The following is a 26,924-nucleotide window of genomic DNA, read 5'->3' on the forward strand; positions in this document are numbered from 1 at the left end:
TGTCTAAGACCAGCCTTTACCTCTCTGTTCTCTTAATAGATACACTGTATATATATATATATATATATATATATATATATTTTCATTAAAGTGAAGTTGTCTATATTTAGCAGGGTGTGTTTAACACACACACACACACACACACACACACACACACACACACACACACACACACAAGAGTGACGATCAGGCAAACCCACAGAAGTATAGAAATTCTACATTGATAAAAAAAAAAAAATTGCGATCGGATCGGAATTGGCCGATACTCAGAAGTTTTGGTATCGGATCGGTTCTGAAAAAATTGTATCATTGCATCCCTACCAAAAAGTGCCAAAAAAGTAGGCATTTTTCCTTTACACAATGCCGGAATGCATTGCATGAAAAAGTTCAGTGAAGAAATGTTTGAAAAAGAATTGCAAAAAATCAATTTAAATGGAGTACTTCCTTTAATGTTAGTGTGCTATGTGTTTATATGCTCATTAGAGTCTCATTTCATCGGCTTAACAACATCTTTTTTGAGTTTTGGCTTATGAAGAGGTCCAAGTCAATTACTTTTGAGGGTCTATCTGGGTCAGGATGCTATTTAGGCAGTAGAAAGTTTTGCAACAGAGGTTATTATGAGCCTCTGTTTAGAGATACAGCTATACACAGCCAACCAGATAAAGACCTTCAGATGTGAAATTAACTTTGTAACTCAAAAAAAATTCAGACAGGAATGGAAGAATATAATACAAAATATCGGTTTGTTTTTACTCGAAAGGGGCCTGACCGTATTACCCGTACCATCGTAACGCAACACAATGCCTCCTCCTTGCACAATATGCATGTCAAACATGCTTTGATCTTCCTTGCGTAGACCGTATAGTAGGAAGCGTTTGATCTGATGTGATCGGTTTAAGCAGTATTACGGGCTTTCTTTATGTGTGTGTATGTGTGTTTTGACGGTTAGTTCTACTCCGCTCTGTTGAAATTTAATGGGCAATTTTTTTATTTGCTTTATCACTCAATGTCATGACGTCAACCGAAGGGCTCTGACAGCGGCTTACTTATCCCAGAACACTGTGGTGACTTTCGGCCCATATGATTTCAATGGAGGCACTGTGCGGTAGACTTTGTTTTTTTCTTTTGCAGTAACTTTTCCTCAACCAGATGGTGTCAACAGATGTCAGATGTCTTTGAGATGTGTTTCTGTTTCTAGAGTGACACACACATACACCCACAGCCTTTCTCGCGAAGAATCGCCAGTCGCTAAAAACGCATAAACACAAACATGAGTGGGATGTTTGTATCTAAATTGTTGTAACTTTTCTTACTTTCCTTCCTCCCCTTTTCCCTTCTTTGTCCCGTCTTCAGTGCTTCAAGACGTTGTGCTGTAAAGGACCTCCCCCTCCCAGACCAGAATATGACGTGGTTTGTATCGGTCTGACGGGTTCTGGGAAGACCAGCCTGCTCTCCAGACTTTGCAATGAGGCAACAGACAACATCATCCCTACCACAGGTCAGCCCACCATCATAGAGCAATACCAGACCCGTCCTGCAAACACAAACACAGATCTTTGCACTTCCTCTTTGGCTTCAGATACGCTTTCCCTTGTATTGAGATTTTGCCTTGTGATTGTATTTTAAAGTGATTAAATCTCGGTCAGTGTAGCAATGAAGGTGTTTTAATGACTTCCTTTTATGAAATCCTCATGGCTACGGTTGTTAATCTTGTTCAACTTTTATTTGCAGGTTTTAGCATTAAAGCGGTCCCGTTCCAGAATGCCATTTTAAATGTCAAGGAACTCGGAGGTAAATGCTCTCTGTTGTTCATGAGAATACTACTTTTATTTATTTTTTTATTTATGGGTCAATTACAAATAATATGAAATAATGACAACTAAAGTCTTCTAAAAATATTTAAAACACAGATGCCAAGTTCTTAGAAAATGAATCTTTAACCATCAAATGAAAATAATAAAATTTTCCTCACAACACAATGTGAGTGTGCACAATTTACAGTATCTCACAGAAGTGAGTACACCCCTCACATTTTTGTAAATATTTTATTATATCTTTTCATGTGACAACACTGAAGAAATGAGACTTTGCTACAATGTAAAGTAGTGAGTGTACAGCTTGTATAACAGTGTAAATTTGCTGTCCCCTCAAAATAACTCAGCACACAGCCATTAATGTCTAAACCGCTGGCCACAAAAGTGACTAGACCCCTAAATAAAATAAAAATGTCCAAATTGGGCCCAAAGTGTCAATATTTTGTGCGCCCACCATTATTTTCCATGGTTCACAAGCTTCACAAGTTGCCACTGGAGTCCTCTTCCACTCCTCCATGACGACATCACGGAGCTGGTGGATGTTAGAGACCTTGCACTCCTCCACCTTCCGTTTGAGGATGCCCCACAGATGCTCAATAGGGTTTAGGTCTGGAGACATGCTTGGGCAATCCATCACCTTTACCCTCAGGTGTGTTTGCTGCTCCCCATTCACACCTGAGACCTTGTAACACTAATGAGTCACATGACACCGGAGAGAGAAAATGTCTAATTGGGCCCAATTTGGACATTTTCATTTAGGGGTCTACTCACTTTTGTGGCCAGTGGTTTAGACATTAATGGCTGTGTGTTGAGTTATTTTGAGGGGACAGCAAATTTACACTGTTATACAAGCTGTACACTCACTACTGTACATTGTAGCAAAGTGTCATTTCTTCAGTGTTGTCACATGAAAAGATATAATATAATATTTACAAAAATGTGAGAGGTGTACTCACTTCTGTGAGATACTGTAATATTTAATTGTTTTGAAATCAAACATGTTTCATGAAATTGTATATATTTTTTAGATGTATACTTTTAGGGCTGCACAATTAATCGAATTTCTATTCGCGATTACAATTATGGATGCCACAATTACGTAATCGTTCAAAGCGGCAATTAATCGTTAAAAGTGCACTTATGTTATTCTGCGTGCTTAAGATGCGTTTTTTTCTTTCTACGGCATGCAGTTGCATAAAACAGGGATGCCACAATTACGTAATCGTTCAAAGCGGCAATTAATCGTTAAAAGTGCACTTATGTTATTCTGCGTGCTTAAGATGCGTTTTTTTCTTTCTACGGCATGCAGTTGCATAAAACAGTGGTATAAACATCATTCAATGTAAGTTGTGATAATCGTAATTAATAATCGCAATTACAATTTCAAGGGAATAATCGACAATTATGATTTTTGTCATAATCGTGCAGCCCTATATATCTTCTACATATATACACTGCTATTCAAAATCTGTGGTTTTATGCTCACCAAGGCTGCAATTATTTGATAAAAATACAGTAAAAACAGAAAAGTTTTGAAATACTATTAACTGACTTCTATTTTAATATATTTTAAAATGTAATTTATTCCTTTGATGCAAAGCTGAATTTTCAGCATCATTACTCCAGTCTTCAGTGTCACATGATCCTTCAGAAATCATTCTAATATACTGATTTCTTATCATCAATGTTGAAAACAGTTTCCATTTTTATGGTAACCTGATGCATTTTTTTAAGATTCATAGAGAACTCAAAAGAACAGTATTTATGTGTGTATGTGAGAGTAATGTCTTTACTCTCACTGTTCATATGTTTAATGTGTCCTTGCTGAATAAAAATCTTAGTTACCCCAAACTTTTGAATAGTAGTGTAAGAAGTGCATTCAAGTCATTGTATGTATGAGTAAATTAATCAGTCCAGACAAAAAAATTAGCATTATGTAATTGACCCATTAGCGAATATCTGCGGACACATCTATAACAACATTTTAAGCTGTTATTTCACAATTATTTCACGTGTGATCTTTTCAAAAGTAGACTTTGGCAACACATCACCTGATACATCATGACGAATATGAATGTAATTTGACACAGATGTTACATGAGGGCCCGACCAGAAAGGACACAAACTCATTTTTTGATGACTAATAGTTTTCTCTTCAAGGTAAATTGAACCCCAGGAAGCGCCAGTGCTTGGATGCGGCACGCAAAGGAAATGTTTCAGATGTCACTCGCTCAATGAACCCAGCGCCATCTTGGCCCGAGTTTCCCTTTGCGTATGAGTGATGGGCTGAGGCTTTGAATCTGTCTTTAAAATGAGTGAGTGATGACAAGAATAAGAGGGTGTTGAGGATGCAGGGAACCCGAGGGGAAGGGAGGGCTAGATAGGTGAGGAGAAAAAAACAGCTGGAACTGAGATTAAAGAGGGGCGTTTCCATCTAGTGTACTGAAGCCTGTTATAGAAAAGCAAATGTCACCTTTTCAAAGGAATAGGTTCCCCAAAAATGAAAATACTGAAAGTTTGGATGTCGTTCTGAACTTCCGTCACAAAAAAAAAAAGTATGTACTTCTGTCAAACAAAAAACGTTTTTTTAGGAATGTACTTGTTGTATGTTAAGCCAGGGCGGATGTCAAGATTAAAGTAGACATGAAATGAAATGAACCCATCTGTTTTGCAAATGCATGTTATACATTAGATCTTATTGTGAATAATTCATGCACGTTTAATTTTTATATCATAATGTCAAGACCCTCCTGTGAAAATGACAGACAACACCCTGATGACAACATGCCAGAAATCTTCAATCATTTAGTCTGCTTAAACCCTTTCCCTTTCTTACAATCGACTGCTAGTGCGCATTCATGTTTAAGAGCAGTGCCCACATCTCAAAATTTAATCACAGCTTTAAATTTTGACCTGTTCCTAACACAAAGCTTGGACCACAATTATGGTTCTATGCCATTTTTCCTTCTTTTTGGAGCGCCTGTCTGTGAGGATCCCAAATATTTATTGTGAGTCACAAATTGTCTAAACATCTGCAAAAAACATTATTATTTCCTTGGCCAGCGTGTGCTATTGCTGTCAGGCTTGCATGTCAGCCGTTGGAAAGCTGTTGCCGAATACCGCAGTGGATAATACCTAATGAGAACTGGAAGTATTACATTGTGCATCATACACAGCGATGATATCGGGGAGTCGAGCTCTGAAACTCAATCTGATAGGTGGAGTCTGTTCCAAACGTTAACCGAGACCTCTAGAACAGTTTTTGTGCTGATAATTTGGCGAGGCATGACTAAGAGCTCAATTTGTGGTGTGACAAAGGCTTAGAAGTTTGGAAGTGGAACCATTAAACTCGCGTCCAGTGTATTTAGAGAGGGGGAAAAAGGATTGCACAGCTGCTTAGTGTCAAGCAAACAGCTTATACGTCTTGGTCGAACTTCAAGAGCTTTGAATAAAGCTGTCGATTACTGTCTGGCATTGATTTAAGACGCCACCTTTTCGAATAGCATTATGTTTATTATTTCATGCCTCGAGATGAAAACAGAGAAATAAAGCTACTTTTTAGGACTCCTCGTCATAGGATGTGATGCGTGCGAGGCATGCTATTAATTAATACGACGAATTCCATTCGGGAGACTCACAAGGATGAGAGGTATAGACAAACTGGTCTCTGTTTTTTCACGGTTAGGGTACAGGCCCCGCAGTGACTCACTTTAACCAAAGCCATGCTGCGCTTGTGTGTCTTGGTGGCCACATTTTTGTACCCCCAAATTGGTGTGCACAAGAGAAACCATATGTTCACTGTAAAAGTGGGCCCATTTGAACTGTGCTGTAGACTGGCCATCAGAAGAAACCATTTTAATACGCTCTCAGGGTCGACTTGTTGCATTGAGCGCTCTTCATTTGGACACCGCTTTTCCCACAGGCCTCCCCAAGCGAGAGTACGAGTTGGCATGCGTTCTTGAAGTCATAAAAATACATAATGCAATATCCGCAATGATTTTTGAAAGGAGGTCAGGGTCCTCACCAAATGCATTCCAGCGATGTTCGAACTGATGCTGTGTCGAAACACGCTGTAGTCCGTTTCCTGCTAGGTTGCCAGAAAGTTTCTCGTTGTGCTTTTTGTTTAGAACTTTGCCTTGTTTTCGCCGTCTGATTTATGTCGGACAGGAAAACCACCTTTTTTCGGCGAAGGGGTTAATGCGTGTATTAAATGTTATGACTTCCTTGCTGCGATCCTGACGGTGTGAATGTGTTTTGTATTGCAGGAGCGGACTCAATTAAAAAGTACTGGAGCCGATACTACCAGGGCTCTCAGGGGGTGGTGTTTGTTTTGGACAGCGCTTCGTCGGAGGAGGACCTGGAGGTGGCGCGTACAGAGCTCCACTTGGCCCTGCAGCATCCGCAGCTCTGCACGCTTCCCTTCCTCATTCTGGCCAACCACCAGGACAAACCTGCTGCCCGCTCTGTACAAGAGGTAACCCAATACTCGCTTAACACTTCCCTTCCGTATTCCGTTTCCCACTCAGTTGCCAAAAAGTTTCTCGTTGTGCTTTTTGTTTAGATCTTTGCCTTGGTTCTGCCATCTGATTTGCATCCGACAGGAATGCAAATCAGCAAAGGGGTTAATGTGTGTATTAAATGTTATGACTTCCTTGCTGCGATCCTGACGGTGTGAATGTGTTTTGTATTGCAGGAGCGGACTCAATTAAAAAGTACTGGAGCCGGTACTACCAGGGCTCTCAGGGAGTGGTGTTTATTTTGGACAGTGCTTCGTCGGAGGAGGACTTGGAGGTGGCGCGTACGGAGCTCCACTCGGCCCTGCAGCATCCGCAGCTCTGCACGCTTCCCTTCCTCATTCTGGCCAACCACCAGGACAAACCTGCTGCCCGCTCTGTACAAGAGGTAACCCAATACTCGCTTAACACTTCCCTTCCTCACCCTGGCTAACCGCCAGAACAAACCTGCCGCCCGCTCTGTACGAGCGGTAACTTTACACTCGCTTAATACTCGCTTAATACTTCCCATCATCGTACTGGCCAACCACTGGGACAAGCCTGCCTCCCCCTTTGTACTAAAACGAACCTAATACTCGCTTTATACTTCCCATCATCATCATATACTGGTCATACACTCCATTCAAGAGTCATCTCATGTCATTCCAAACCTGTATGACTCACTTTCTTCGTGAAATGAAAGTCAGTGGGGTCCCAAACATGATTTACATGTATACAAATGTGACCCTGGAGCACAAAACCAGTCTTAAGTCGCTGGGGTATATTTGTAGCAATAGCCAAAAATACATTGTATGGGTCATAATTATAGATTTTTTTTTTTATGCCAAAAATCATTAGGATATTAAGTAAAAATCATGTTCCATGGAGATATTTTGTAAATTTCCTACTGTAAATATATTAAAACTTAATTTTTGATTAGTACTATGCATTGCTAAGAATTCATTTGGACAACTTTAAAGGTGATTTTCTCAATATTTAGATTTTTTTGCACCCTCAGATTCCAGATTTTCAAATAGTTGTATCTCGGCCAAATATTGTCCTATCCTAACAAACCATACATCAATGGAAATTATTTATTCAGCTTTCAGATGATGTTCAAATCTCAATTTTGAAAAATTTACCCTTATGACTGAATTTCATTGAAGAATGGTAAATGCGACCACATCTTTAGACCTTTGCTGAGATACAAAAATGTCTACCACTTTTGAGATATTTATTGTAAATGTTGAATGATTATTTCACCCCAAAAGGAAAATTGTCATCATTTATTCACCCTCATGTTGTTCCAAACCCATACGAAATGTGTTCATCTTTGTAACACAAATGAAGACATTTTTAAATAAAACCTGAGAGAAACTTAAAACTCTTCAAAACATTTGTAAAGAGGTCAAAAAATGAATTGGAGATTGATCCAAGTCTTCTGAAGAAACATGATCGGTTTCATTAGTGTTCATTAGTGACGTGACATGTGACCAAGTATGGTGACCCATACTCGGAATTAGTGCTCTGCATTTACCCATCCAAAGTGCACACACACAGCAGTGAACACACACAAACCGTGAACACACACCCGGAGCAGTGGGCAGCCATTTATGCTGCGGCGCCTTGCTCAAGGGCACCTCAGTCGTGGTATTGAAGGTGGGAGAGAGCGCTGTACATTCACTCCCCCCACCTACAATCCCTGCCAGTACGAGACTCGAACCCACAACCTTTGGGTTATGAGTCCGACTCTCTAACCATTAGGCCACGACTTCCCCATATAATGGGGAATATTCCCCGTTTATATGATGAACAGATTTAATTTAGGCTTTTATTCACATAAACATTGATCAGCGAGCATAAACAGAAGCTCAGCCACACTTTACTTGAAGCACAAGAACAAAACTCATTGGTTCTTTCAGTGAAAGGACAGAAATCTCTCAGATTTGATAAAAAAAATCTTCATTTTTGTTCAGATGATGAACAAATCTGATGGGTTTGGAAAGACATGAGGGTGAGTAAATGATGCCCGAATTTTCATTTTGGGGTGAACTAACCCTTTAAATGATAACAATATTAGGCAACACTCCGTCTGTTTCAGAGGATTCGATTGTTGTTTGCAAACACTGACAGGCCGCAAGACATTCTCCCACAGATCTGCAGCACCCAGCTTACCCACTTTCTCAGGCTTTCCTGACAATAAGTCTTTGTATTGTTAGGAGCCCAAAACACTGGTGGTGTGGGGAAACACTACAGCTGTTGTCCCATCTCATAAGAGTGTATTCATTTTACCAATTACTCTATTTGAGATTCTTTCAAACATCATTTCAAAAGCAAGTGGCATCGGAATTAAGATGAATTGCTGGCCGCTGTTGGTAATAGCAAACAGTTGGAATGTGTGGCATGTCTCTGCTGTCACATTTCTATTTTAATGGTCCCCTTTTTACTTTTATGTTTGGAGGATTGAGTTACTCAGCCTGTGCGTCTTTTCCTGAATGATTTGGTGTCTGTGTGTTATTTGGCTGATACCATGCGTGTTGGTTTGTGTGTCCGTGTGTGAGCGTGCATGCGCGCACATCTGCTCCGAGTGGAGAAATCGGTCCACGGGCTGCAGGGTATCACCCAATGCACAGAGCGCTAATTAACTGGCTGAGAAGTGGTCCTGAGTGAGCAGTAAATATCTGCCTTTGGAGAATAACACATCCCAGTTCACTGATGTGTGTCAAAATGGGGCTTTTCAGTTGGCAGCGACACTCGCTCTCCTTGATGGAGATACAACTTGGGTTACACAAGATGGGACCTGACCAGCTTGTTTTCCATTAAATTGCTCTCAATCGATTTCGAACTGGATCAGATCTCCTGGACCTCCTATGGGCATTTTTTGAAAGAAGAAAAGATCCACAGTGCAGAAAACAGAAAGGGAACTGGTCAAATATTTTTTGGTCATTATAAGGGATAAAGTTGCTGCCAGCATTTTTTTAAAGGGGTCATATGATGCGATTTCAAGTTTTCCTTTCTCTTTGGAGTGTTACAAGCTGTTCGTGAATAGATAAGATCCCTAAAGTTCCAAAGACTAAAGTCTCAAACCCAAAGAGATATTCTTTATAAAAGTTAGGACTTGTCCAAGCTTTCCTAAAACGCCTCGTTCAAACACGCCCCCACATGTCTACGTCACGATGTGGGAAGATTTGCATAACGCCGCCCAAATGTTCATGCAAAGACAGAAGGCGTAACTTTGATTCTCGCTGTAGTATTGTTGCTGCCGCTGCCGCCATGTCGTGAAGACGCTGTGTTTCCTTGTGAAAGCGAAACTACTTTGTTTGGTCTTCCAAAAGAGGACACGACTAGAAATCAGTGGTTAAGTTGTATTTACAACACTGTTTCAGAACAGTTCAACCCAAATATTCAGATGTGTGCAGCGCATTTTATGGAGGACTGTTTCCTGATCCTGGGAGAGTAGACTACAATGCCGGCTGTTCTGACTCACAGACTTTAAGTACGTTTTCATATTGAAAGGATTTGCCACTGATGATTCAAACGTGAGTTTTGAGCAGTGTAGAGTAGCACTTGCTGTTTGTCATTTCTCAAAAATGCAGACATGGTTTTATGTTTACGCGGCGTGATGCAACGCAACACGTACAAAGACCGTATAAGTCATTATAATCCGTAAATATGTCCCCACTGGATACAACAAATGCCTCATCTATAATGGGTTTTATTGGTTTTGTCTCGTTGCGCCGGTACACAGCATCACAGTATGGTAGGTGCGTAACACGCTTGAGGCATTCGGCCAATCATAACGCACTGGATAGCTGACCAATCAGCGTACACCTTGCTTTTCAGACCGATGAGCTTGGTAAAAATCGACGTGTTTCAGAAAGGCGGGGCATAGAGGAGCAACAATAATGTACAGTATGTGGAAAATAATGTGTTTTTACCTTTGAACCTTAAACCACGTTAACATATTTCATTACACCAAATACACAAAATAATGTTCTTTTTAGCAACATCATATGACCCCTTTAAAAACCAAATCTAAATCCAGTTAAATTATGTTATGAAAAACTTTTTGGGTGACAAATTACATCAAGCTTATTTTCAGTTACACCGCTATTTAAATGTACCTTTGAGGCTTTATATAAATAAACCAAAAAGTTTTTTTTTTTTTGGACTGTTTACTTGCTACACTGCTGCATTTGCTGATTAAGTCCACAAGTCTTCAGCCAACAGCCTTGCTGTTAAATGTAATCTTGAAATACAATCCTCCCTCTATACTACTTTATTTTCACATGCTATTCTGTGGAGACATTTCAGATCATTTTTCACTTTTGCCAGATATAAATTGCTAAATGTATCAAATGAAGGTCTGCATCGCAATGTGGTTTGCATGGAAGTGGCCTGTACGCCAGCATCAACCTGTTTTGTTTTATATTTCAGGGTGTGAACTGTGATAGATCATCTGTCTTGCCCTGAATGACCATTTCATAATGCTTTTGATTCCAGTAAACATTTCTGTACTTCTATGGTTACTAAGTAATCCGCCTATGTCAAGAGTTTTCAAATATTTTATTGCCAGGGAACTCCAAATATGATGATCCCCTTGCGAGGAACCCCCTTCCCAAAATATGCATGCAGCTGTGTATTTTCATGTATGCAGATTATTTTATACTCTAAAAAATAGTAAACCTGATATTTTAAAGACAGCGTGTTGTTTGCAGAGGTGAATGATTAAATTTTATTTTTATTTGTACTAAATCCTAAATAAATTACTACAGACTGGTGACAAGACATAAGACAACTTTGACTTATTTTTCATAAATTTGAGTCTCGATTGCTTTTACTATAGTTTGTCTTTTGACATTAGCACATAAATACTTTGATTTACAGTAGGTTACTGCTATGAGATGAGTTTGAGATGACTGAGCATAGTTTTTTTTGTTGGATTAGGGTTGAGCAGGAGGACTAACAAGTTGTCCTACAACCAAATGGTTGATTATTGAAGTTTATCTGGATTTAAATGTTTAGCTTTAATGATTTTTAGCCACATTGCACTAGATACGACTAGTTGACTAATCATTCAGACAACCCAATGACTAGTCAAATTTGAAAATATTTTCGCACATCACTAAACAACATATGTAGTTATGAGCTCACAGCTTGAGACTCAGTTTTGCCCAACTGTGTTTGGATTGGAATTGGTCAAGTGTAAAATTTCTGTCTTGCATACGATATGACGCAGGAGAATCTAAAAAAAATGTGAATTTCAAGAGAACCGATTTGTGTTGACTGCTAGATTTATGACTATGTTTTCCTCTGCTCTTTATGAAGATGAGACGAAAAGCACATTTAGGACCTGTTGAGATGTTTGAGTGTGAGAATAATACAAGTGATTAAATATGTGGCAGTAGGGACCTATTGTACCAAAATTGAATAAACCAATGCATGACTGTCTCAACAACCACATGAAAAATAATGTATAATTCTCTCCTTCTTGTGTGCCAAGTTCATTTGTGCCAAGGCTGCAATTAAGGTTGCTTAAGGGGACATATGTAACTATACAAAGCATATTTTGATGAATGAGATTTGAAAGGGAAACGAGGAGTTTCTTTTCTTGCAGATCTGGAAATCTGTCATCAAATCACTGCACTGTTGACAGTCCAGAGCCAAGTGGATGGAGAAAAGTTGTGACAACACAAAATTGATGAAGATCTAGAAGAGAAAAGGCAGTTAGTACCATTCAGTTAGCACGTTAACAAAAGACTAGATCCAAGAAGTGATGTGAGAGACCAGCTCAGTTCAGTCAGTACAGACCTGGAATCTGTGTCCTTCGTGGTCACACAGCAATCTGGGTCCGAACAACAGACCCGTTTGTTGTATTCCTCGGGGGCTCGGAATTTGCTCAGCCGACATTGGCATGGTTTTCAGTGCTGGCTGCCAAGGCCAGTGTCTGATCAGCAGGAGAAACACCATTTTCCCTCATACCACACGCACACACACACTCACTCCACTGTCTGGGTGTCTGTCTGGCTTTACACCCCTTCCTCAGTCTCTCATGTTAGTTGCTGTGGGAAAGATTGGTGCTGTCCATTTTTGCTCTTTCCCCCACTCTATCTTCTTTTTCATTTTGATTATGCAAAGATACTGTCTTATGAATGATTTAGACTAGTGGCTCTTGACTGGTTTCGCTTCAGGACACAGGTTGACATTGGACATGAAGTGGCAATTCAGCACGGTACCAAAATAGTTGAAATGTATTCATATATTTATTCATGATATTTTTTTTATATTACTAAGTAAATCTCAACACGCTTGTCTTTATACTTTGAGCAGGAACAGACTCTATCCACTTTAAGATTTCTGCTTTGCTTAAGAAAAAAAGTAGCCAACCATGTAAAATGACGACTTGAAGGGTTAGTTCACACAAAAAGGAAAATTTTGTCATTAATTACTCACCTTCATGTTGTTCCAAACCCGTAAGACCTTCGTTCATTTTCGGAACACAAATTAAGATATTTTTGATGAAATACGAGAGCTTTCTGACCCTCCCATAGACTGCAAGGAAACTACCATGTTCAAGGCCCAGAAATTGTATGAAGCTACGAGAATAAAATTGTATGAAGCTACGAGAATACTTTTTGTGAGCAAAAATAACAACTTTTTTCAACAATTTCTTCTCTTCCATGTCAGTCTTCATGGCTGAACCACTGATGTCACATAGACTATTTTATCAATGTTCTTACTACCTTTCTTGGGCCTTGAACTTGGTAGTTGAGTGGCTCTCTATGGAGGGTCAGAAAGCTCTTGGATTTCATCTTAATTTGTGTTCTGAAGATGAACGAAGGTCTTATGGGTTTGGAACGACTTCATTTTTGGGTGAACTATCCCTTTAAAGCCTCAGCTTTTTACATCAACCGATCAACAGCGCAAAGTTGTAGTATTTCCTCAGCAACCAGCACGGATCAGCTCCAGGAATGACGAAGCCGATATCGTCCTCTTTTGGAAGACCAAACAAAGTAGTTTCGCTTTCACAACGAAGCACACAGTCTTTACGACATGGCGGCGAAAACAACAAAACTACAGCAAGAATAAAAGTTACGCCTTCTTTCTTTGCTTGAACATTTGGGCGGCGTTATGCAAATCTTCCCACATAGCGACGTAGATATGTGGGAGCGTGTTAGAACGAGCCGTTTTAGGTAGGTGTGGCTGACTCTTAACTTTTATAAAGAATATCTCTTTGGATTTGAGACTTTGGTCTTTGCAACTTTACAGATCTTCTTTATGCACCAAGAGCTTGTAACACTCCAAAGAGAAAGAAAATTTTTTAAATCGCATCATATGACCCCTTTAAGCTTTATATACTAAAGTAAATGTAAATATTTAATCCTTGTTTCATCCTATATTTAACATTGTCTGGTTTATTTGCATAGTTTTAGAAATTGCATAACCTGTCCATATTGGCATTTGTCTAATTTGACATAATTTGGCTTTGATCACCAGAAAAACGGATTTGGATAGAGCTACCATGCTTTTCTAAACCAGTCTTACAAAGGAAATTACTTTGTCTCAAAGCAACACTCTAATGTTGACTGTTACAGGTGTGTGTGTGTAATTTTTAAATCCCTTCCTCATGCTTAAGAGAAAGACTTGTATCTTTGATATATGGTACCCCTGGAGCTCTGTGGTCCTCAAATGTAAGGGCTTGACAGTTGAAACTCTACCCAGCAGAGTCACAGTCACCGGTGTAATTTACTGCCCCCGTCTCCCCATCTGCTCTTTGGAAGCAGCCCCCCCCATGCGGTAATGGAAGGGGTCAATGTCTTACCTTTAAAAGAACCGCCCGGTTTTCCCCTGCATGACCCAGACCCCCTCCCCTTCTCCCATGGCTGATCTCACTGGGTTGTGATTTAGAGTAATAATAAAATTACCACGGCTCTGGAAGTAGACAGGGCACCCGTAACATCTGGCTTTAATAAAGTTATGACTGATAGAGATGGATGCACACAGAACCAACATGAGTGGGAGACGCACACCTACCCCCAAGCTCCAGAACTGGACCTGTTTCTGATGACAGATCAGATCTTCGATTCCTGTCCATTAATGCATGCAGGTATCATTTTACATCTCTTTCATTACAGAGAGAGCTGGAAAACAAACATGTTTGGTGTTTGGCTTATCTGCTCCTCTCATGTCCTCACTGACCCTTTTGCTTTTCTCATTTTCGATATTCACACACCCTGCTTGCTCAACGATACTCTCATTCCTGGACAATGCTTGCTCGCCAAATACATTTAGCTATACAATGGAATTGAATCTCAGCGTGTTGACCAACGCTGAGATTTAAGATGTACAACATACCTTAAGGCACTTTATGTAACTGGTCCTGAGTGGTTTGTTGTGAATCTCTGAAATACATTAGGCGAGGAAAATCTTAGAGAAGTCCTCATTGCCATCAGTTTTTTTCAAATGTTTTCTTGGGGGAGGAATCTTTCCTTGTCCTGAAAGATGTGTTTGAGATGTGAAGACAAAGGCCATCTTGTGTGCCTGAAGGAAACTGAACTGTGGTAGAACTGTCTGGCTGGGTGGACTCTGTATTCTGTCTGGCCTCGAAAGAAACATGCTGGCCAGACGTTATTGTGTGTCTCGGCTGGCAGCCTGACTCAGGGCATTCTGCTGGGAGAGGTCACTGGTGCTGCCACATGGAGTACTTCTGTCTGGTGGCAGTGCTCAGTGTCTGAACAACCAGCAGTCGTCTGCTTGAAGACCATATGGTCATGGATCATGGATAGATGATGCAGTTGAAGTATCCAAATTCTTGCAGTCCAATTGTGTGGTTTTTGGACAATGTGCTGTAACGAGATTACAGCACGCAAACCAAAGAACAAGTTGTCATCTAGATCACGGTAAATCATTTATTGTGGTGTACAAAGCTTTTCACAGGGAAACATCATGCTTTGAAACATCTTATAGTTTCATGATGGCAATTAGTGTTCTTTCCTCTGCACTTTGATCGGACATGTGACATACAGTCTGTCAGATGATGCCCACTGTCTGTATAGAGCAGACTGTACAAGCAAGGCAGTGCTGCAATAGCTCAGAAGCATTGACAGAGGAGATCCAGAGGATGTGTCTAAGACACCACCATGTGTGAGCAACACAATCCATCTTTTTAGCAGAATCCAGTGTCCCTTGATCAACCCACATTGCTTTACTTCAGAGATGGTGCTGGTTCTTGGCCAAATCCACGTTTCCAATGACTTATCTTGAGCACTGAATACTGATGTCTGATTGAAGGTTTTTCATTCAACTCAGCATTTAGCATTTCTTGGCATATCTCCTCATTAGTAATTTTTAATCCTTTGCAAATTCTCAAATTTCTCTTCAAACCATGAGGGCTGTCCGAAAATTATCCAGCCATGTAATATGAAAAATATGAGGTGAGAGATGCAATACGACGAAAACAGCCACAGCTATGGGCAACTGGTGATTGGCAGCTTCATCATGACAGTGTGCCCGTCTATGTCTCATGCAGAGTTTTCTGCCGAAACATGCTCTTCAAGTGATTCTCAGAGCAGTTCTGGAGATTATGTTCATGTACTCAATCATATATTAAGGTGGCAAAGGCTGAAAACACCACGAGCGTCACGCGGGCTTTAGCAAAATCACCTTTGAGGGAGACTGAGGCACCTATGTACAATTGTCCTATGTACAATTTTTTTTAGGGATGCATGATATGAAAAATTTTAACCAATACCGATATCCGATACATAAGTCCTCCTCATGGCCGATACAGATACCGATACTGATAACCAATAAGTTAATATTTTTATATTATAATTTTCATATAATCTACAGTTTTGTGCACCCAGGAGAATAGAAAATCTAAGAAGCACTGATTAAACTGATATTTTAGTAGCTCTGGCCTAACTATAATACCAAACATCAGTCCTGACTCTTCAAATGTGTTTATTTTTTGTGTAAGGCAGCACAATACTTAGTAACAGAAAGAGTTTAACAGAACTATGACAGAACTATGGTTTACCTGCAATTAACAACTTATTAAGTATTTCATGCATAACAAAGAAATGCATCTATTCATCCTTTAGTGCATGAGGATGAGGAAGATATGACTTTAAGTCATGTTTTTCAAATACATAATAAATAAAATGCATTGACATTTGTCAACCTCGAGAAAAAAAAGAAAAACAAAAGTGCATCCTCAAAAGTGCGTAGGGCATAGAGATGTCTCTGAAATTATATAGTTTAACATAAAATAAATAATAATAAACTTAAAATGATTTCCAATTTGCACTACTCAAAATGTCTTACCCTCCTCCAAAGTATATATCTTTTCACTTATATAGTGAAATATAATAGTTATATATATATATATATATATATATATATATATATATATATACTGTATATAGTTATATATTCATCTCTTTTTAATGTCTATTTGTCTTTTCTATTTGTTATGTGAGAGTATTAGTGGGAGATTCTTGATAAACAGAAGCATCTCTGACTTCTCACACCCAATTCTGTTTTTTTTTTCATCAATAACATTTGCTGCAGCAGCAAGAAATAAACTTTCACTGTCTATGCTGGGGCAAGGGGCTGACACGTATTTCCGTGCAAGTGAGGCAAGGTCTGGGAACTGGGATTTATTTGACTTAGGCTTAGCGCTAGTAGCTGCTGCCGTGGCTGCTTCATATTCTTTTAGTACAGCTTCGCCGCGATGACGACCTTTCAAGGGAGATATAAGATTTGTTGTGTTAAAACTTGACACCTTTTTTCCTCCTCTTGAAATCCTTGCTGAACATGCTTTGCAAATAGCAATGGTACTGTCCTCCACTGCCACCGAGGAAAAAAACATGTTCACGGGTGATGACGTAATGAGCGCGACACAGTTTTAAAAGCTGCAGTCACTTTCACTCGAGAAGCGGATGAATCTCTGATTGATTAATTTACCAGCAAGAGTACTTTATCGGATCTAGTTATCGGATTTCATTTATTTATCGGAGCAATAAAAATTACATAATTTTCACCCATATCGCCCGATAATTTATCTGTCTGATAAATATTGTGCATCCCTAGTTTTTTTGTATCTTGTAAATTCTTCGATAAATGTCTCTATTTTTCATATTACATGCCGGGATACTTTCCGTATAGCCCTATATGTACAACAGTAGTTTTCAGTCCTGATCCTGGGAACTCAGCACTCTGCAGATTTTGATTGTCTCTCTTATTTAACACACCTGATTCGGAGAGTATCATGAGCTAAAGTTCTTGTTGTAGAGTTTTTGTTGTAGAGTTCAGAACTACTCCTTACTGCAAATGTTAAAGGTGTCATTAACTGCCTTTTTTATTATTATTTTGTACTGTTCTCTGAGGTCCGCTTATAATGTTATCAAGGAAATAAAGAGAGGTGTAACATGGGCTCTTTTGGGCTCGATGAAGACCAGTCGTGCCACTGGTGATTGGCAGCTTCATCATGACAGTGTGCCCGTCTATGTCTCATGCAGAGTTTTCTGCCGAAACATGCTCTTCAAGTGATTCTCAGAGCAGTTCTGGAGATTATGTTCATGTACTCAATCATATATTAAGGTGGCAAAGGCTGAAAACACCACGAGCGTCACGCGGGCTTTAGCAAAATCACCTTTGAGGGAGACTGAGGCACCTATGTACAATTGTCCTATGTACAATTTTTTTTAGGGATGCATGATATGAAAAATTTTAACCAATACCGATATCCGATACATAAGTCCTCCTCATGGCCGATACAGATACCGATACTGATAACCAATAAGTTAATATTTTTATATTATAATTTTCATATAATCTACAGTTTTGTGCACCCAGGAGAATAGAAAATCTAAGAAGCACTGATTAAACTGATATTTTAGTAGCTCTGGCCTAACTATAATACCAAACATCAGTCCTGACTCTTCAAATGTGTTTATTTTTTGTGTAAGGCAGCACAATACTTAGTAACAGAAAGAGTTTAACAGAACTATGACAGAACTATGGTTTACCTGCAATTAACAACTTATTAAGTATTTCATGCATAACAAAGAAATGCATCTATTCATCCTTTAGTGCATGAGGATGAGGAAGATATGACTTTAAGTCATGTTTTTCAAATACATAATAAATAAAATGCATTGACATTTGTCAACCTCGAGAAAAAAAAGAAAAACAAAAGTGCATCCTCAAAAGTGCGTAGGGCATAGAGATGTGACCGAAGTTGATGGGGTAATTGTAGAAGAACCTAGCTGGATGGTGCACCTAGCAGTCTTTGCCAGGTTGAACTGTAGGTGATGTTTATTCATCCATGCCGAGATGTCTGCCAGGCAGCCTGAGACCCGAGCAGCTACCGTTGGATCATCTGGTTGAAATGAGAGATAGAGCTGTGTGTCATCAGCAAAGCAATGGTTGGAGAAGCCATGTGCCTGTATTATGGGACCCACTGATGTAGAGTATATGGAAAAGAGGAGGGGTCCAAGAACTGATCCCTGAGGAACCCCAGTGACCAGTTGATGTGCTTTGGATACCTCCCCTCCCCAGGCCACCCTGAAAGACCTACCAGTGAGATTCAAACCAGCGAAGTGGAATTCCTGTGATGCCCAGTGTTGAGAGGGCGGACAGGAGGATCTGATGATTGACTGTGTCATCAGAATGCTCTGTTTGAATAGGCGTGGCGGATTGTAGACTCGGAAGTAAACACCCACTACTATGATTGGCTAACAGTTGTGTATGTGTGACAGCCTACATCCTTCATAGATGGACGCTGCTGGGATTTAGGTTAAAAACGCATAAATACTCAGTATATCAAACGATCTGTAATAACAGACAAAGCAATAGTGACCACATAGGTAAAAGCAGTTACTCACACTTGTGTGGTGCGACATTGGATCCAATATAGACAGCACATCATCGTCTTTTAGTTTCAATCTTTCTGAAAATCCTGTGTCGAATTTGCCTTGTTTGTAAACTAATTTGTGGTAAAATTAAGTTCTTACTGACACGGTATGTCACTTCATTAAAAATAAAGTTCATCAAATGAAGTTTATCGTTTGGTTTCTGCGTAGACCTGTGTTTGCCGCTCTTGCAATGTACCTACTGTGTGTGCGAATCAGTGGGCGGGGCTAAACAGGCAGCGATGTAGAAGCACAGGGCAACTTGATGGTTAACCTGTGACTACACTTTTTTTTTATGCACCCCGTTCCCATGCCGAGCTGAGTCGTACCACGCAGTGGAAAAGCGCCACAAGACTTTTAACGGCAGCTGCAGTGACACAATGACTTTACAGATTAGCGATTGGCTCTTTTATTCAGAAGGCGGGGCTTCCTTTATTAGAGCGCCCATATTGAGCATTGCATTTTTCTCCATTCACAACTATACTAATGACATGTCTTGGGTATTCTATAGTCTTTGAGAGCAGACTCCTGATTCTAGACCAGCAATCATTTAGGGCTGGTACGGAACTATTTTTTCTGATCTGCAGTGTTTCAAGAATGGGCACACGCTTAATTTGTTGAAAAGGGGCACCAGATTGCTCATCTTGTAATAGACTAGTTTTACTTTTGCAGACCACATTTGGCCTGCAACATCCACTTTAATTGAATCACGTCTCTCATGAGCAACAGTTACAATTGGTTATTTTTAACCAATTTGATTTGCAGTCTTGTGAGTCTGAACAGCAGGCCTTGCCTAATATTTGCGTTTGAGCATGTCACGCTAGAAGGGTGTGAACGTGTAAAGGAAAGGGAAATAGCATATGGATGACTGTCTGCTGGGGTAGTATCATGATTTGAATTTTTCTCTATGAATCACCGCTGATATGGCTAGGGGCTCCCGGTTGGGATTATGTTTAGGTAAAGTGTTGTTGAAGATATCCAAGGGGCCAGGTTCGGCTCCTTTTAATATGTTCCTAATGTTCTGGAGCCAGACTCGGTGAGTTATGAGAACTCTTCAGTCATCGCCATAACTCAAACACATGCTTACATAAGAGCCGACCCAACACTAGTCATGACGACGGGAAGTTATTGTTTGGGGTTGACGGTCATGGCATCGGAGCAGATGGTGCTTATTCATCTCAGGTGCACGGAGAGATCCAGTGAGTGCAATACATTTTGTTCTGCACCAGATTTGACAGTGTAAGCTATCTGTCTGGTGCAGCTTTGTCTCTTTGTTCATGTTCTAGATTCCTAAAGATGTTCCTGTCAAGAGAGATTGAACAATACATAACGCACATGTATACTCCTCTAATATATGCACATGTATACCCATATTGCTTGGCCAGCACTTTTTGTTTTGAAACTTGAACACGATTTTGGTTGAAACTCTTGCTCTGAGCTACTTTGTCAGGAATGTTTCTTCACTGAGGAATCCCCAGCGACAGGGCCTTCGTTGCCCTGCATGAAATACTATTCCATTTATTAATATGAGGAAATCTCTTCAGAAAGAGAGTGCAGCCTCCAGCATGTGAATAGAGGGGGCCCATGGAACTGCTGTGGTTTGCTGTGGAATGAGCCTGATTTAACACATGAATAACAGAAACTAGAGCTCCACAAAACAACTGGACAGAGTCTCAGCAGTTGGGGGAGGAGGTGTGCTCTCCACCGTTTCTCTATAGCGGTCTGTTTCTACTCCATCTTTGGACCGAAAATTTGTCATGTTTTTCTCTTCAAAACTGATGAATATTACAATGCTTACGAATTCCTATCTTTAGAAACTCACTGTGATATGATCCTTGAAACGACTCTCCCAATGGTAACACTTGCAGTATGCTCAAGAAATTAGCACTTCCCTTGGGAAATTTCTTCCTTTTTGGGGAGCAGGCCTGCAGGTGGGTCTGTGTGTGTGGTTAAGCATATGAAGTTCAGAGTCTGATGGATATCAGATGGATCATAGTTTGAGCGGGTTTGTTGATATGGGCTTGCCAGCAGGTCACCTGTCAGTGCCTTAGGCGGTGCGTCTGTGGGAGTATGTTCTTTCTTTGTGGGCGAGTTCCTCAAGTGAAGGTCAGTCCACACAAACGCACAGGGCAAGAGGATAACTGATTGGCGGTTGGTTAGTTTGACCAATAAGAGACCTTGAGTTCCTGCAATGCTGCAGTTAATTAGCTCAATCCCAGCTCCTTTTTATCGTGTTGCAAATCCAGATGTGAACCGTCAAGCTTTACGCAAAATGAGTTACTGTAAATCTGCTCTATGACCAGGCAGACACACTATGAAAGTGCACAGGCCAAGAGGCTTGTTCACGGCCCATGACCTGGAACCTGTGAGCTTCTGACTTTGTGCAGGGGCATCGGTAGTCAGGTCTCTGACAAAGTGATTTAGTCATGGCTTGTCTCCAGTAAGGGTTTATCCCACTGACCCCGGAAAGGCTTCATATCCAAACATGTCATAAAGAAAAAGATCTGCAGTAAACCAGGTGTTAAAGCCAATCTGGCTTGGAGAACGTGCAGATTTAGTTGGAGCCATGTGAGCCTTGCACATGTCCTGAGGTTAGCTTCATCTTGAGCTTAGCCAAGGTTTCTCAGTAGGGATGCACGCCTAAATTTGTGTAATCGTATTTGTGTGCTGATACTGATATCTGGTTTCTTAGAACATCCATAGATACATTTAGATATCCTTTTATTTTTAAGAATAATTAGATGGTTAAATTGTCAACTTTTTGTCAGTTGTTTTGTTTATATAATTTATTTTACTATGTTCTATTTTTCATTCTGTAAATCATTTTAAATTGTCACTTAAGCCACATAGATATTTTCCTAACTGAGATTTGTTTTTTTACCAGCTTTGATTGGCAGAACATAATTGCATCTGCTTTTAAACAAATGTCTGCGTTAACAGCACACTAATTAAAATCCCATTCAAAACAAATTGATTTTTTCTGGAAACGTTGAGTTTTCGCTGTGTTTTGGCCTCCCATCCACATGTAAACATTTTAGTTCACTGAAAACAGAGGTTTCGGAAAACACTTCAAAATGTTGTTTTCCTTGATGTGTGTGAACACGTGAACATTTTTTGGAACACATCAAGAGCGCCATTTGCGCATGGCAACAGTTGTTTATAAAAATGTGCTGGAATTCTTCAGGAAGGATTCTGACCACAATAGCAAAATACTGCTTAGTTTTTTTTGTGGTCAGCTGTCATCGATGACGTTTACAGGTCAGCCTACAGTTGTTTAATGATCATACCGCTATACGGAGGAGTATGCATATACTGCATCAGTAAATTATACATTGCCAAAATGTTCTTAACTCTGTCTCCACCACTGACCGGCTTTCTTTGTTTCCACTGTTATATGTTAGGGGGGAATCCCTAAATCAAAACATGGTGAAGAAGAAGCAGAAACAACAATCGTGTATCGTCTGTTTTGATCATTGATCTAAATTCGATTGAGATGTAGTACAAAAATGCCATTTTCTCAGCATATATGCTTTGCCAATTATGCATGTTTTGCAAATTTGGCATGTTCAGATATTCATATGACAAAATATTATGGTGGCCAATGTTTCGTAAAAATAACGCAGATAGGTAAAGAGTTAAGTTTTTGTTTTTTTTAAGATTTTCATTTTTGGTGTTTTTGCCTTTATGATAGGACAGTGTAGTGTAGTGTGGACAGGATTTTTTTTTAAACGCAAGACGAAAAATGCTTTTCCTTTTACAAATTTCCATATACGTGTGAACAAGGTATAAGCACCGCCCAAAGTCGTTCATTCTGACCCATTCCTTCTGCCTAGTTTTTTTTAGCTATTGTGCAATTTAGAGATGATACACATTTTGCTGCATCAGCTGTCGTCAGACATACCAGCACTCTGTATCAATCTGTATCATCTTTTTAAGTACTATTCCTCAACGTCACTGGCAGACCGTCCTAAACCTCCTGTCTTCTGCAAATGTTACTTTTGCTTTTTCAAGTCTGGATAGGTTTCACTGTGAAACAATAGACAAATATGGCTTTGCGTTCCAAGATTGTTCTTGCTCTTCGAAGCAGCAGGATTGTGTAATTTTGTAGCAATGAAGTCCCAGACGGGGAAATCTTAATCAACATTCTTGGCATAATAGGAAAGCTTTGGCTCAAAGGATGTTTTGTTTGATTATTTAATTAATTTTTTTCCTCTCATTGCACTCTCAAAGGGAAGTAAAAAATCCAACAACTTTTTTGGCCCCTTCCCGCTGGCTGTCAGTTAAGCTCAGAGTTTTCCTAGATGTGACACTGATGCCATATATTTCAGCGCTGTGAGTGAGTTTAAACGTGGAATCACAGGCCAGGCTTGACGAAGTGCTCCCAGTGGGGTGGTCTTTCTCCACAGCGGGGAGGTTTGGGGTTGAGCCAATCAGGTGACGAGATGGGCCGGCTTCCAGAAACACCGCCAAAACAAGAAACAAATATTTTGTGTTTCTTTTGCGCCTTCACTTTTCACACCTGTGCTAGTGGCTTACTCTATATTTATTCTGGGCTTATTTAAGTCCCCCGAGGTCAGAGGTCAACGAGTTGGGTACAAGCATAAATTAGGAGCTGGAGGGGAGAAATCACTTTGACAGGGACATTTTTGGATGTTTAAATGCTGTTGCTGTTCATGCGAAGGTCAAGGTTTTTTTTGGCATCATGCTAGTTCAACCTATAATGACAATTCTGTCACCATTTGCTCTTGACATTTTAAACCTGTATGACCTTTTTTTCCCCCTCTGCACACACAAAAGGTATTTTATAAATGTTATGTCCATAAAATGGGCCCAATTTTGTTATCCCTTTAAGTTCTTACTGATGAATGTTTAGGAAAACATGCAACAACCCCAAATTTAAGCCACATGAATTATGTATAGATTTCTTTGCAATATAAAACAAAAATATTGTACAAAGTGTTATTTATTTTAAAGAGAAATCAGCAAAACTAAATTGCTTTTTCAATATTATGAAAATTTGAATACTTGGTAGGACATGTTAATAGTTAAAGTAGGACAATATACCTGTGGTTACTCTGGCAGGACACAGAAATTGCTCAAAAAGTGTTAAGAATCTAATGCAATGACATTCAGACATATTAAAGGGATAGTTCCCCCAAAAATGAAAATTACCCCGTGATTTACTCACCCTCAAGCCATTCTAGGTGTATATGACTTTCTTCTTTCAGATGAATACAATCAAAGTTATATTAAAAAGCTCTTCCTAGCTTTATACTGGCAGTGAATAGAGGTCGAGATTTTGAAGCCCAAAAACTGCGTCCATCCATCATAAAAAAGTGCTCCACACAGCTCTGCTGGGTGAATAAAGGTCTTCTGAAGCAAATCGATGCGTTTGTGTAAAAATATCCATATTTAAAACTTTATAAACCATAATCTCTAGCTTCCGCTAACTGTTGTACGTGCATTGATGAGAGTTCCAGTGGATGACGTAAGACGTCGGCGTAGCGTAAGCTTCAGTGAGAAGTGACAAATGTGGCAGCGCAGAGGAGAGAGCAAAACAAAACAAGGATTTGTAAAGAAAAATGATGGAGGATTTCGAAATAAGCCAAGAGGAGACTGGTTTTCCTTGGCTGTAAACCAAAGTTGGTTCTCGCAAAACTAGTTTATTCTCACCAGAGCTTACGCTACGCCTACGCTACTCTCTCGTGAACACGCGTACGACAGAGAGATTACTTTGCTTCAGAAGGCCTTTATTAACCCACCCACCCCCATACCCCCCGGAGCCGTGTGGAGCACTTTTTATGATGGATGCGATGCATTTATTTGGGCTTCAAAATCTCAACCACCATTCACTGCCATTATAAAGTTTGGAAGAGCCCGGACATTTTTTTATATAACTGATTGTATGTATTCATCTGAAAGAAGAAAGTCATATACAGCTATGATGGCTTGAGGGTGAGTAAATCATGGGGTAATTTTCATTTTTGGGTGAACTATTCCTTTAAGTGTTGTTTTGTGTCCAGAAGTTTCCAAATGGCTTTTGGGACCACTGTACATGTTACACCTGGCTGTTTGAATTTTCAATAAGATGGTTGTAGATCTGTCCTGAAGGGCTTCAAGCATGGAAATAGCTCTTGTTGAAATATTTGTGTTTGTTGCTTTCTATTGTTGCCTTGGAAATTCTGAAAACACAGAGCTGATTATTATCAGAAGAGCCTTCCTTTGTCTCATGTAATGCTGCGATCAATTCTGTGACATTACTGTCCCTCAAGTCTTTGTGTTCATCATGTTTGCTAATCATAGGACTGTAAAAAAGTTTTTTTGCTTTTTTTCTCCTGTTACCTCAAATTTTCCTCCAAATCATCTACCGTAGCAAACGCTGATCAGTGGAGTGCGCGCATTCCTGTCTCCCTTCCCATTTCTGCCCCGTTGAAAAGGACTGGCGCTAGTACTACAAGTTTGTCCTCATTCCCCTGGCTAATACATTGGAATTTCTTGGCTGATACCTCATATTTTCTAACTTCAGTAGAATAAAGATCTAGTTGTTTTAGTTTGGAACTCGTTTACAGGCTGAATATTTACAGATACAATTTACCCTGCGTTATTATTGGTCAATAGGGGAAACTTGTTCCAAAATAACAACCCCAGCCAAATGTTCGTTAAAAACTCTTGTTTAAACTCTTGTTAAATCTACAAACTAACAGTCTGATCTCAGGATGGATTTTCAGTACATTGCTAGTATATTAGTTAGATAATTACCTAGATAAAAATTGTAAGCCAACACATGCTAGCAATGTTGTTAACTAGCGAGTCATGCTAACTCCAATACAGCATTTGTTTGCATGTAAGCTAATGCATTGCAGATTTGATTAATCTCTCATTTTTAAATGAGGTCAGTCACAGCAGCAGTTCAGGGTAACAGATTTTAATTATGGACATCACATGGTGATCCAAATGAACCAACAATATTGTCAATTTTGATTTCTATACAGCTTCATGCTCATGGCAGCTAATAATTTACTACATTGGACATAGGTGTGGGCGATTTGACCAAAATCTTTTATCACAATATGAGTAATTTTATTTCACGGTAACGATATTTATCACAATATAGTTATTTTTGCTTTAAATAAGCTCTTTATGTTACCATCATTTTTGAAACCATGGAAATTTCATAATTCTTGTCACCGGTGTCAATATCACAAAAAACTAACACTAGCCTGATAAATAAATAAACTCAAACTCACTGAAGACAAGTAATCAGTCAGCTATTAAAACGGAATAAGTAACTAATTACAAGCAATCGGACAAAAAAACTACATTAGAACAAATAAGAAATGCTGCATACATTGTATAAAGTAATCAAATGTATAAAAACACTGCATATTATTCACTGTGTACATTAAATATATATTTCTTCTTATTAAAGTTCCAAAAGTGATTTAGTCAAGAGCAGTGAGAGATTTTCTCTCTTTTGTTGTTTGATTAAGGATGTGTTCACACTTGTAGTTCGGTTCTCTTGGTTTGTTTGGTCTGGACCAAAAAATAAAACGATACATTTGGTCCTGGTCTGCTTAGCGTTCACACTGGCATTTTTGACAGTGAACCTAAAGATACCGAACCTAAAGGCATAGTCATACGTCCACAACCTGATTGGTCGGGTTGAATGAGGTATATTTCATAACGGAACTTACTGAACA

The 26,924-nt window shown here is 39.5% G+C and overlaps 1 protein-coding gene across 1 annotated transcript in view; it reads left to right on the forward strand.

Annotated features, from left to right (window-relative positions):
* Window positions 1-26,924, forward strand: part of LOC107597630 (ADP-ribosylation factor-like protein 15) — a 49,944-nt gene that overhangs the window by 18,673 nt on the left and 4,347 nt on the right. Inside the window, exons 2-4 of the mRNA XM_016288782.1 lie at window positions 1,354-1,498; window positions 1,732-1,791; window positions 6,508-6,716. Coding sequence (XP_016144268.1) covers window positions 1,354-1,498; window positions 1,732-1,791; window positions 6,508-6,716 — 414 coding nt within the window. The remainder of the gene's footprint in view (window positions 1-1,353; window positions 1,499-1,731; window positions 1,792-6,507; window positions 6,717-26,924) is intronic.

This window comes from Sinocyclocheilus grahami, unplaced genomic scaffold (genome assembly GCF_001515645.1).
Source record: "Sinocyclocheilus grahami isolate Dianchi unplaced genomic scaffold, SAMN03320097.WGS_v1.1 scaffold234.1, whole genome shotgun sequence".
In the NCBI taxonomy this organism is placed as follows: domain Eukaryota; kingdom Metazoa; phylum Chordata; class Actinopteri; order Cypriniformes; family Cyprinidae; genus Sinocyclocheilus; species Sinocyclocheilus grahami.